This window comes from Geotrypetes seraphini, chromosome 9 (assembly GCF_902459505.1).
Source record: "Geotrypetes seraphini chromosome 9, aGeoSer1.1, whole genome shotgun sequence".
NCBI classification, from domain to species: Eukaryota; Metazoa; Chordata; class Amphibia; order Gymnophiona; family Dermophiidae; genus Geotrypetes; species Geotrypetes seraphini.
Window position 1 is genome coordinate 94,500,859 of NC_047092.1, and position 13,780 is coordinate 94,514,638.

General features: G+C 45.6%; 1 protein-coding gene across 1 annotated transcript in view; it reads right to left on the reverse strand.

The window, feature by feature from the left end:
- Positions 1-13,780, reverse strand: part of PCCB (propionyl-CoA carboxylase subunit beta) — an 892,977-nt gene that overhangs the window by 143,501 nt on the left and 735,696 nt on the right. The window contains exon 12 of the mRNA XM_033959104.1: positions 4,299-4,399. Coding sequence (XP_033814995.1) covers positions 4,299-4,399 — 101 coding nt within the window. The remainder of the gene's footprint in view (positions 1-4,298; positions 4,400-13,780) is intronic.

Genomic DNA, 13,780 nt, shown 5'->3' on the forward strand with positions numbered 1-13,780 from the left:
TGTAGTGTGACTCCACATGTGACATCTGTAATCAGGAACAGTTCCTAGTGCTCCCATGCTAGAGAGGTGAGGATATGGGGGGATGTTAATGTGTCTAATAATGTGCTCCTCTGTAAAAACCTCTGTATCTTCCATGGGGGACATGCTAAATTCAAGGAAATAAAAAAGCTGCTTATGATGATTGCATAGAGAAGTTCAGTAAGCTGAGAGGAGGGCTGGACTCTCTGTGAACAACCAACACACTAATCCTCTGCGCTGTACCTTATGGAAAACTCAATATAGTATAAAACAGTAAAGTGTATATGTGGCCCTTCACAGTGCTTTTGTAAACATCATAATAAAATAACAAAGGCTCCAATAATGAAAAATAAAAGTCCTTTTCCCATACACTCAGGTCACCTCTTAATTAGTTGTTATTGTGATGAATCCAATGTTGTATAGTCATTAATGCGATTAATTCAGTTTGCAGGTCATTTTATTTGGAGAATCATAGTCACTTCTTATTAGTGGCTGGCCGTGCCTCTCAAGTGTGCTTCTGCATTTTAGCCCTGCCCCTGGACTTCAATGGGCGGGGCCTGCGTGAGGTCATGTGATTGGGCTGCTCAACCTAAAATGCCCGGGCCTATTTTTTGTCCCAGTCTGGCCCTGCCTGGCAATGTGTTCCTCGCGGCTGCCTGAACCGCCGCGGGGCTGTGAGACAGTATATTTTTTGACCAAAACGGATGTCTACAATTAGTAAAATTCCCCAATCACATATTTTTTTATGGGGACGGATTTGTATACAGCACTTAATTAGATTTTTTTTATTATACAAATTTTATCTTTTTGTAGACTTGAAGTCTTGAACAAAGAAAATGAGTACAGCAAAAAAAGCAAAAACAGATAGTGGAAGACCATTCCAAGAGGCCTGGACAGAGACATATGGAGTGATTGAACACAGTGGGAAAGCATTGTGTATTATATGTAATGAAAGTGTTGTGTCTCGCACATTAAGTGTCAAACGTCACTTTGAGACAAACCATAACAGTGTTGCTGAACTTGGTTTAGCTCAAAGAAAAGAGTTCCTTGTAGGAAAATTAAAGAAATATCACTCCCAGTCTCTTAGTTTTAGCAACTATCTTTCAAAAACTAATCATCTTACAGTTGCCAGCTTTCAAATTTCACTGTGCATGGCAAAACATGGTAAGCCCCTCTCTGATGGAGATTTTATCAAAAAGGCAATTTTGGCTGGGAGTAATTCACTCTTCCATGATTTCCAAAACAAGGATAAAATTATGCAGCGCATCTCTGAGATGCCGCTAAGCAGAAATACTGCAAAAGATAGGGTTCTGCGAATGGCTGCTGATGTTAGTCAACAGCTTACTTTCGACTTACAAAAAGCACCCTTCTACTCCATGTGCTTGGATGAAAGTACAAATATTACTAACCATGCAAGACTAGCGCTCATTTTGCGTTATGCTACTGGTGACATCATGAGAGAAGAGCTGGTAAAACTGCTGTCTTTGCCTGGAAGAACACAAGTTATCAATGCTGTGATGGAGGCTTTTTCATCACTAGACATAAGTCCAGAAAAAGTAGTTTCAGTTACTAGCGATGGAGCACCTAGCATGGTGGGGACAACATCAGGATTCATTCATTTCTTTGCTAAGGAGGCAAAACATCCACTGATTCAATTTCACTGCATAATACATCAAGAGGCTCTCTGCGCCAAAGAAAGCAGCAAAAAACTTGACGATGTCCTCAAAGATGTAACAAAAATGGTGAACTTCATCATGGCGCGTGCTCTTAATTTTCGACAATTTCAAGCCCTTCTTGATGAGGTTCAGGCACAATATAACACTTTACTGATGTACAATAATGTCCGGTGGCTGAGCAGAGGACGAGTGTTAGAGAGATTTGTGGCCTGCTTGGAAGAAGTTAGGCTATTTATGAACGAAAAGGGGGAAGACTATCCTCAACTCACCAACATGGCCTGGCTTACCAACCTCATGTTCTTTACAGATTTTACTAACCACTTTAATGTACTAAACAAAAAATTACAAGGCATGGGAAAAACAGCAGAAAGCATGTTTAGTGACATCAAAGCTTTTGAGAGAAAATTGCATGTTTTTGAAAAAGACCTTGAGAGTGGACAGCTAAAATATTTTCCCAACCTAAAAATACATTTGGATAATTCTACAACATTTGTGGACAGTCATAAAAAACACTAGGAAATCCACAAAGTATATTCCACTATTGTAGCCGAAGCAAAGGAGAATTTTAGTAAAAGATTTTCTCAGTTCCGTAAGATGGAGACAACCCTTTCATTTATAACTTCCCCAGAAAAGTCCACATTTGAAGATCTTGATCTTTCCTGCTTACAGTGGTTGGATATTCAAAATTTGGAAATGGAGCTACTGGAATTTCAAGAAAGCTCTATCTGGAAAAGTAAATTCAATGACCTGCGTGCGGCTCTTGAACGTATTGAGTGTGAAAGGGTGACAAATGAAATCACTGCTAGCAGTTCTGAAAATGAAATCCTAAAAGCGTGGAATTCTCTGCCAGACAATTTTAAGTCCATGAAAGCACTTGGGATTGCTCTTCTTACTTTGTTTGGGTCATCCTATGCTTGTGAGCAGCTGTTTTCGGCTTTGAATCATATAAAATCTGATGCTAGAAACAGATTAACGGATGACATGAGTGCTGCATGTGTTGCTCTGAAATTAACGCACTATGAGCCAAGGATTGACAAGTTATCAGCATGCATGCAACAACAAAAATCACATTAATTTTTTTCAGAGCATGCTCAATGCATATGTTTACATGAAGCAGTGTTTTCAGTTTGCAGTTAAGACACTTTCTAAGTTATTTAAATATTATTTAAAGGTGTTATTTAAAAAAGGGACTTTACATGGCCCTGTTGTATTCCAATCTGGAATTTCCAATAAAAATGGTTGGTTTAAATGAAAGCTCTTTTGTTTTCTTTACATCATATTATTAGAAATGTAATGATTTAACTATTTTCTAATTTGATTGTAAATTTTACAAAAAAACATGTATAGACTCTTTGGGAATACACACCGAGTCTTGACAAAGTTAACAGTTTTAAGAAGTTTATCTTTTTTTTTACTCAGGATACATTTGACATGTTATGTGAATAATACATTTAAAATATATTGTGTAACTGAATCAAATTCTTCCTAAATTCATTAAATTGAATGAAATCATTAAAACATTATAAATTGCCAATAAATTGAAATGAAAACCAAAGGATTGTGAATCAAATTGATTCTCTGACAATACAAAGATTCCAACCTTTAAAAATGATGTTACATAGTTCAGGCAACTTTATAAAGAGTTTTTAGATACTAAAATCTTGTTATTAAGGTTTAATTGACGTGCTGGCACTTTGAGGAAATTCTTTGGTTTTGTGTGGCAGTTTGGGCACTCGGGCTCAAAAAGGTTAGCCATCACTGGTCTAGAATGTCTATGGTCTAGAATGTCTCATCTATTGCACTGGAAAAAACGACTGAGTTTTCTGCAAGCAATTTGCAGACTCAGATGCATAACCCTACAGTTAAGGACCACTGGGCACATTGGACTAGAAATGGCTTTTGCAAATGTGAAAGAAGAATTGCAGAAAGTACCTCCCTAATCACAGGATGCAAGTTGTCTACTAATGTCTGATCAGGGTTACAGAAGATTATCTCTTTAAAGTGAAGGTGTGGCCTAGTGGTTAGAACTGCTGCCTCAGTACACTGAGGTTGTGGGTTTGATCCCCGTGTTGCTCCTTGTGACTCTGGACAAGTCACTAGAGATACTGTAGTAGATCATGAGTCCACCAGAACAGATAGGAAAAAATACTAAAGAGTACCTTAATGTAAAACCACCTTGATGGTCTTGCAAAGGATGGTATATAAGTACCTTAATAAACTAAGTTATGACTGGCTGTGTAAATGTTGTATACTCTCTTGTCCTAACTACTAGGGTTCCTGTTTTTATTTTCTTTATGTTGTAGTCTGTACACCACCTTGACCTGTACTCCAGACAAGGTGGGCTAGCACATTCTAATTACATGATAAATGACTTAGGGCCAAAATTCAAGGGAGTTCTATTTAATACATGGAAAGGGGGTTATGAGTACACAGAGACAGCAAAGCACCTTTGCAGTCAGTAAGACCAAACAAAACCTCCATTCTTGACACTCAAGCTTTCTAGCTTCTAATTCTGAGTGGGGCAAAGAGTTTGTTACTATAGGCAGCAGGAAACATGTGATTGGGACAAAAGCAAATAAAATTCCTGTCAGCGTCTCTCCTCACCTTTCTGGTGATGATGGTGATCTTTGGCACTGTGGCCTCTGCAAATGCAAATAGGAGCTTGGCTCCATGTCGAATGATCCCACCATATTCCTGTGCTGTTCCTGAAATTAATATACATAAGTTAGAATCATAGCTCCAGCCAAAAAGGAGCCAAGATTGTAGGCGTTTCTGGGGTGACAACACTTGGCTAAATAATTTGTGTATCTCAGGGGAAATATTCAGCAGTGAAGAAAGTAATTGTCTAAGGCCCCGATTCACTAAACTCAGCGATTGTCGCTAAACTTGCTTTCACAGGTTTAGCAATGATTGCTGCTAACCGATCTGAATCACAAAACGGCCCACCGCATGTTTTTCACCTCAATCGCCCATTTTCCAATCCGGCCATGCAAATCAGTTAAAACCCCATGCAAAATAGCTAAGTGATTGATTCACTTACATTGCTTGGCTATTTTGCATCGGGTTTTACAATTCTAAAGCCCGTCTGCTCTAGACTTGTTGATAACTGTTACACCGACAGATCTGCCTGTTTCTTGACAGATCTGTCTGGGGTTTTTTCATGGCACAGATATTTTGCATATATTACATATGCAAAATATCTACCCCATTAAAAATAGAAAAGAAAAAAAATCCCCCACCGCTCGCAATGGCCCTCCCACAAAGACCCCCTAAGGGAGGAGCATGAGACGTCTGAGCCAATCAGGGCCTTAGGCCCCTCCCTGTGCATCACATGATGCACCGGGGAGGGGCCTAAGGCCCAATAGCGTAGCAGGCTGGGCGAAGGAGCAGAAGCAGGTGTTTGCGGTTCCTTTGGCTCCCAACAGAAGATATGGACACTGGGGAGGAGAAGGGGCACTGCGGTGGCAGGAGGGAGTGGGCATCTCTCCTGTCATTTTTTTCATGGGGAGAGAGGTGGGGGGGAGGTGAGGGGGAGGACTGTTCTTATAGAGAAGATGCAGTATATAAGCCTATGATTTAGTTTAGTGTAGGTTCTTCATGGCAGGAGGGAGTGGGCATCCCTCCTGCCATAACTCAACATAATAACAGATTTCTAGACCGCACACCCGTTAGTTCAATGCAGTTAACAAAAAATTATTCTTCCATCTGCTCCGGTTTTCCTGGTCTTCAACACGGTCCATCAAAGATTTAATCAGTTCCTCCGCCGCTTGGAGCCTCCCTTCTGAGGACGCCTCGCAGTCCTCCTGCACGGATACTTGCTACTCCAAATGCTGGATTTGGGTCGCATGGCCTGCCAGTGCAGTTTTAACCTCTTCCAGCGAGGTGAAAAGCTTAGCTAATTTGTCATCCAGCAGCTGCAACATGTTTCGCATGGAAACCTACAAGATCTCCTCCAAGGAGCCCGACGCTGCCTCCTCAGTTTGTGTGGTCGCCATTTTAGTGGGGGAAACAGCAGGTTTTTCCTTGCTGAGTCGGGGCGTTTTTACCAGCATAACCAGCACTCTGGTGCTCCGAGCCCAGCCAAAGTCACCAACGTGGTGCAGGGCCAGCAGAGGAACAGATTGGGCTCTTAAGAATAGAGGTTGAGCAGGGTTTAAACAGAAAATTACGGTAGCATATAGGTAGGAAACACGGAGCCGAGCAGTCAGTCATCTGTTCAGAAATCAGCCATCACGTGACCCCCCTGTTTAATTTATGTTTATTAAAATTTTATATCAACACCACTAGGTCTCTCTCACACAAAACAGTTCCATACTTGATCTGGCGTATTTACTTTAGAGTGTACAAATAAATTAATTTTAATGTGAGCAGAATATCATACTGTAGCACAACAAAGAACAGAAAAGCAATGTTATTTACCGTAACAGTTGTTATCCAGGGACAGCAGGCAGCTATTCTCACTAATGGGTGATGTGATCCAACGGAGCCCCGATGCGGATGCCTCACAAGCATTTTTGCTTGATGAAACTCGAAGTTTCGAGTTGCCCGCGTGCATGCGCGAGTGCCTTCCCGCCCAGACCAGGACGCATCTCCTCAATTCAGATAGCTAGCAGAGAAGCCAACCCAGGGGAGGTGGGTGGGACGTGAGAATAGCTGCCTGCTGTCCCTGGATAACAACTGTTACGGTAAGTAACATTGCTTTATCCAAGGACAAGCACTAATGGGTGACCTCCAAGCTAACCACAATGGGATGGTGGGAGAGTTGGCAACTTAGGAGAATAAATTTTGTAATACTGTTTGGCCAAACTGTCCATCCCGTCTAGAGAAAGTATCCAGACAATAATGAGAAGTGAAGGTGTGAACTGAGGACCAAGTGGCAGCCTTACAAATCTCCTCAATCGGTGTCGATCTGAGGAAGGCTACAGAGGCTGCCATTGCTCTGACCTTGTGGGCTGTGGCTTTACTGTGAAGGGGTAATCCAGCCTGGGCATAGCAGAAGGAGATACAAGCCACCATCCAGTTGGAGATGGTGTGCTTAGAGATGGGACGTCCCAACTTGTTCGAATCAAAGGAGATGAAAAGTTGAGGAGCAGTTCTGTGTGGCTTGGTGCGTTCCAGGTAGAAAGCCAAGGCACGTTTACAGTCCAGAGTATGAAGAGCTGATTCTCCAGGATGAGAATGAGGCTTCGGAAAGAACACAGGGAGAACAAGGATTGATTCAGATGAAATTCCGAGACCACTTTGGGGAGGAATTTTGGATGAGTGCAAAGGACCACCTTGTCATGGTGGAATACTGTGAAAGGTGGGTCCACCACCAATGCTTGAAGCTCACTAACTCGACAGGCAGAGGTGAGGCCAATAAGGAACACCACTTTCCAAGTGAGATACTTCAGATGAGCCTTATGGAGAGGTTCAAATGGAGGTTTCATAAGCTGAGAAAGAACAACATTGAGGTCCGAAATCACTGGAGGTGGTTTGAGGGGAAGATTGACATAGAAAAGTCCTTTCATGAATCTGGAAACCACCGGATGAGCAGAGAGGGGTTTCCCTTGGAGAGGCTGATGGAAAGCAGCAATTGCACTAAGATGGACTCATATCGATGTAGACTTGAGACCAGAATGAGAGAGATTCAAGAGATAATCCAAAACTGAAGACAAGGAGGAGTGTTGCGGCTCATGATGATGAGAAAAGCACCAAGCAGAGAATCTAGTCCACTTCTGGTGGTAGCATTGTCTAGTAGCAGGCTTCCTTGAAGCTTCCAGGACCTCTCTCACAGGTTGAGAAAACTGGAGAGGGGTTACGTTGAGAGGAACCAAGCTGTCAGGTGTAGAGACTGCAGGTTGGGATGAAGTAGAGATCCCTGCTGCTGTGTAAGCAGTGAAGGAAACACTGGTAGAGGGAAGGGCTCTCTGCTGCTGAGTTGAAGTAGAAGGGAGTACCAAGGTTGTCTGGGCCACCGTGGAGCGATCAGGATCATGGTGGCATGGTCTGACTTGAGTTTGACTAAAGTCTTCTGGATGAGAGGGAATGGAGGAAATGCATATAGATCTGAGGAGTTGCCCACTGAGAGAAGATGTGATGGAGGGGCGTTGAGTGGAGGGTCCACTCGTGAGGTTGCAGCAGATGACTCAAGTTGTCCGCCAAGGCATTGTCCGCCCCCTGAATGTAGACGGCTTTGAGGAAGGTGCTGTGGCGAATCGCCCAATCCCAAACTTTTAGAGCTTCCTGACAGAGGGAGACCGATCCCGTGCCCCCCTGTTTGTTGATATAATACATGGCGACTTGGTTGTCCTTGCGGATGAGGACCACCTCGTCTTGGAGCAGGTGCTGGAAGGTATTGAGAGCATTGAAAATCGCCCTGAGTTCCAGGAGATTGATGTGGCACTGGCAGTCTGTGCTGGTCCAGTGACCCTGAGTGCATAGGCCGTCCAGATGAGCTCCCCAAGCATAAGTGGACGAGTCGGTCGTGAGGACTTTCTGATGGGGGGGAGTTTGGAACAGCAAACCTCTGGATAGATTGGAGGATAACATCCCACCAGCAAAGAGACTGTTGCAGCGCAGGAGTGACCCGGATGTGTCGGGACAGAGGGTCGGATATCTGCTTCCACTGAGATGCCAGGGTCCACTGGGGAATCCTGAGGTGAAGTCTGGCAAAAGGAGTCACGTGAACTGTAGAGGCCATGTGGCCCAGGAGAACCATCATGTGTCTCGCCGAGATGGACGGGCGAGAGGACACCAAATGGCAAAGATGGAGAAGAACTTCCAGCCGGTCGGAGGGGAGGAATGCTCTGAGTTGGGTAGTATCCAGAACAGCTCCGATGAAGGGAAGAGTCTGTGAGAGTTGTAGATGGGATTTCGGAAAGTTTATCTCGAATCCCAGATGTTGCAGCAACCAAATCATCTTCTGGGTCGCGAGGACGACTCCCTGAGACATAGAATCCTTGATGAGCCAGTCATCCAGGTAGGGGAATACCTGGAGGCCGTGGTTCCTGAGTGCTGCGGCCACCACTACCAGGCAATTGGTGAAGACCCGGGGTGATGAGGTCAGGTCGAAGGGAAGCACTCGTAATTGGAGATGAAGATGTCCCACCGGAATCTGAGGTATTGGCAGGAGGCCGGATGAATGGGAATGTGGGTGTAGGCCTCCTTGAGATCTGCTCGAGGAGGGGGTACAGGGATGTCAGGGTCAACATGCGAAACTTCTCTTTGACCAGAAACTTGTTGAGCACCCTGAGGTCCAAAATGGGTCGCAGATCGCCCGTCTTCTTCGGAACAAGGAAGTACCGGGAGTATAAACCCTTGTTCTGTTGAGACACAGGAACCGGCTCGATGGCTCCGAGCTGTAATAGAGCCTGAGCTTCCTGAAGAAGAAGGGCGGTCTGGGTCAAGTTGGAAGGATACTCTCTTGGAGGATGTTCCGGGGGTACTCGATCGAACTGGAGAGAGTATCCCTCTCTGATGATGGAAAGGACCCAGAGGTTGGTGGTAATAGTCGTCCATCGGTGGTAAAAGTGATGGAGACGACCTCCAATTGGTAGAGCAGCTAAGAATGGCAGGACGAATGAAGTTACGCCCTCTATGAGACAGTCAAAAGGGCTGAGGAGCCTTAGGGACGGAGGATGGTTAAGGCTTCTGCTGCTGTTTTTGGGAGTGCTGCTGCTTCACAGGCTGTCGGATGGGGGGAGCCTGTTTAGGAGGGTAACGCCGCTGGTATATTAATGGTGGGCGTGCAGCACGAGGAGGAGCAGTCTTAGGTTTCGGACGCAGAATGGATTGGAAGGATTTCTCGTGGTTCGAGAGCTTCTTGGTCGCCGCCTCAATGTATTCATCAAAGAGGTCGGTATCAGTGCATAGAACATTGGCGAGCCTGTCCTGGAGATTAGGGTCCATATCGATGGTCCTGAGCCATGCCAGCCGGCGCATGGCCACTGCACACGCTGTAGCCCGAGCCGAGAGCTCAAAGGCATCGTAGGATGACTGCATCAGCTGTAACCGGAGCTGGGACAGCGAGGCCAGAACCTCCTGGTACTCGGATTGCGCCCTAGGGTCCACATAGGGCGAGAACTTCTGGAGTACTGACAGGAAGAACTCGAAATATGTGACAAAATGAAAGTTGTAGTTCAGAACCCTGGATGTCATCATGGAGTTCTGATAAATCCTCCTGCCAAACCGGTCCATGGTCTTGCCCTCTTTACCAGGTGGGACGGCAGCGTAGACCTTGGAGGGGTGAGACCACTTCAGTGAGGACTCCACCAAGAGGGATTGATGGGAGAGTTGGGAACCATCGAATCCCTTATGGTGCACCGTGCGGTACCTGGTATCCAATTTGCCCGGTACAGCGGGGATGGAATAAAGTGTTTCAAGGCATCGCATAAAGGTCTGATCCAGCAACTTATGAAGAGGAAGCTTGAGGGATTCAGAAGGTGGTTGAGGGAGGTGCATAATCTCCAGGTATTCCTTGGAGAATTTGGAACCTGTGTCTAGGTGGATGTCCAGGTCGTCTGCCATTTGTCGAAGGAACGAGGAGAACGACAGCAGGTCAGCTGAAGCCGGGCCTCGAGACGGGCTCGAGGACGTTGAGGCCTCGGGATCCAATGAGGACGTGGATCGTGGTGGTGATAAAGACCCCATCATGTCCTCGAGCTCCGGCATTGGAGGAGGTGAAGTATCCATTGGAGAATACTCGAGGAAAGGCTGCTTCCGATGAGGCGAGGCATGCCTGGACGAGTGCCTCAATGAATGCCTCGACCGATGTGAACCGTGCTTGGATATCGGCCTCGATGAACGAGGCAAATGGATCTTCGCTGAGGCCCCCAGGTAGTAGATGGGGCTGGAAGCAGTCGATCGAAGCACAGGTGGATGGCTGGAATCACCCCGGGGTACTTGTAGGGACTCGAACCCCTGCATCGGGTGGATCGGCTCCAATGGAGGCACTCGCAAAGACTCTACTCCTTGAATCGAGTGAATCGGTTCCAATGGAGGCATGGGCAAAGACTCTGCTCCTTGCGATGCATGCAACGAAGCCAGACCAGACACTTGCAGAGACTCTGCTACCTGTAGAGAGTGTGTGTATCGCTGAGGCACTGGAGGCGGCTCGACCTCGAGGGAGGCCTCCCCGTGCCCAGGCTGGATTTGAGAGAGAAGCTTAGGCCCAATGGTGGTGAAGAGCTCAATGAATTGCTTCTCTAACAAGGTCTGGAACGAGGCCGGCAAGGACGGGTCCGCATCTGCAATGGGACCGCCTGCACAGGCCTCGCGTTCTTTGGGGGTAGTGTGTGAGTGCTTGGGCCTAGAAGCCTTGGGCACTTTTAGCACTACCGGTGGAATAGGCTGCTGTGCTACCTGATCTGAAGAGACTGAGGAAGGCATCGCAGCAGGCGCTGGAGTCGGGGCCAGCACAAACGATGCAGGCTTGATAAGACTCGGCGCCGCACAGGTGGAAGGGGCAGCGGATGAGTCGAAGGTGAGGGGCCTTTCGATGATGATTGCTCCGTCGAGGACTCCATGCTGAACAGCGACTCCCACAAGATGCAACGGCGCATGAAAGCACGTGCGGTGAGTGTGGAGCAAGGCCGGCACGATTTCAGAAGGTGTTCAGGCCCGAGACACCGAACACAGCATCGATGAGGGTCTGTGAGCAAAATCGCGCGTTGGCACTTGGCACACTTTTTAAAATCGGTGATAGGCTGGGACATAGGACGGAATAGTTCCGCCGCAAGATCGGGCTGCGGCCACATGGCCTGCCCGGTCGGACGGATGAAATTTTTTTTTTTTTTGAAAACAATAAAGAATGACGAAAATCAGCGATTGAGAGAAAAATAACCCAAAATCGCGGACTTTAGAAGGCACAAGTGAAAATCTTCAAGCAGAGTCGAAGACGGACTTCTCGGCTCCGCGGAAAAGTAAGAACTGAGGAGACGCAGTCTGTGGTCGATGTCAATTGGTTGTAGAGTTGGGGGTCTAGTGTTGCAGCTCGAATGGCTAGGAGGTTGTCGAACAGTTTTTTTCTTTTGACGTTTTTGGTTGGAGGGTGTGTGAATGGTGCGTGAGTTCTCCTATGTCTGTTTGAAGTGGATTGAATTATTTAGCTGAAGAAATTAGTTACCCCCTCATCCCACACACATTAATTCTCTTCCATTTATGTTCCCATTATAAAAAACACTGATAAGTTCCCAGAAAAAAAATACATTAAAATAAGAAGTGAAAACAAAGGCCCCTACAGATGAGAACATAACATAAGAATAGCCTAACTTGGTCAGACCAATGGTCCATCATGCCCAGTAGCCCATTCTCATGGTAGCCAATCCAGGACACTAATACCTGGTCAAAACCCAAAGAGTAGCAACATTCCATGCTACCGATCCAGGGCAAGCAGACACTTACCCCATGTCTTAATAACAGATTATGGACTTTTCCTCCAGGAATTTGTCCAAATCTTTCTTAAAACCAGCTACACTATCTGCTTTTACCATAACTTCTGGCCACTTCATTTTTAAGTTTAGATCTTTCCTTTCAAACAGAGACCTTGCTAGATGTCAAATACAGAACAAGGTAACTTCACATGGACTTAGCTGTGCAGGAAATGTGAATCTCCTCATACACCCACCATATAGTGCAAAAATGTGCAAAGGTCTGTTTTTTTCTTTCGATCACTACATAGCCTAATGCCACACAAGCAGCGCTGTTACAAACATATTCTGTAGGTCAATGCTAAGGATAACAAAGTTTCCTTCCTTGGACCAGAAGGAGATACTGATAAACCACTGGAAGAGATCCCAAAACAACACCCAAAGACCCACTCAGTGTGTGAACCAGTTGAGTGGAGTGGACTAACTGGGGGGTGGAAATGGGCCCGGAGTTTGCTCAGCAGAATTTCCCAGACCACCTCTTCCTCTCAACACATTGACACGCTGCCACCATCACCACTAGGAACACCTCACTGGGTAGGCCAGCTATGCTATAAACTTTATAAAACACATTATTATATTTTCTTATAAAGCACATATTTTAACTGAACTCTCTGACATCCTCAGCCTTTCCATTCACAAAAATAGAAGGAAGAAAAATTCACATTTCCTGCTGTCTCATGTCCCCGGCCTATACAATATTTTTTTTCTGCAGACCCTTCAAAAGTCTGACCAAATCCTCGTTTCACTTGCATTATAAAGTACTGAGGATGCCATCTCTCCCCAATCCCAGGTCCTAAATTCTAAGACAGTAGCGCAAACTAATGCTGCCAGATTCAGGAAAAAAAATTTCAATTCGATTCAGCCTATTGAATTGGTTTTTCAATTCGATTTTCCTGCCCAGTTGGGTGATTTTTTTCAAAACTCCTGGTAGGTTTTATAGCTTTTTCACCCCCTTTGGCTTCTCCTAACCACACTGGCGCTGTGGTGTAAATAAAATAAAGAAACAAAAAGGACTTTTCCTCTCTCTGTTAAATTCTAGCTCACGTTTGCAGTCCAATACCAGCTCTGGCAGGATACACATTTCAAATCTGACATATTATAATCACAAAACAGAAAATAAAATTAATTTTTCTACCTTTTGTTGTCTGGTTATATTTCAAATCTTGTTGGTCCAAGGCTCTGGTTTTCTTCTGATAACTTGCTTGCCAGGGTCTCCTTCTTTCTGCATGCTAACCATCCATCTGCCAACTCTGTCCTCCCTTTCCATTTCCCTTCCCTTCCCAGGAAGTCTGGTATCTTTCCTTTTTTTCATCTCCCTCCACAGATCCACCTTTTCTTAACTACCCTTTCATCCGGCATCTCTCCCTCCTTCCCCACCACCTCAGAGTCCACCATCTCTCCCTTTCTTTTCCTAATTACCCTCCTATCCAGTATCTCTATCCCTCCTCCACACCATCCCTTATGTCCAATTTCTCTCCCTTTCTGTTCCTTCCCTCCCTAAATCCCATGGTCCATCATCTCTATCCCTCTCCTCTATTTTCATACCCATTATTTCTTCCCCCCCAAAGTTTGGCATATGCACGTCTCTTTGAACACCCCCTTCCCTCCGTGTACTTCTAAACCAGGGTTCCCCCCAAAAGCCTGTCCCCCCTTAAAGGTCTGCCTGTCCCCCCTTGA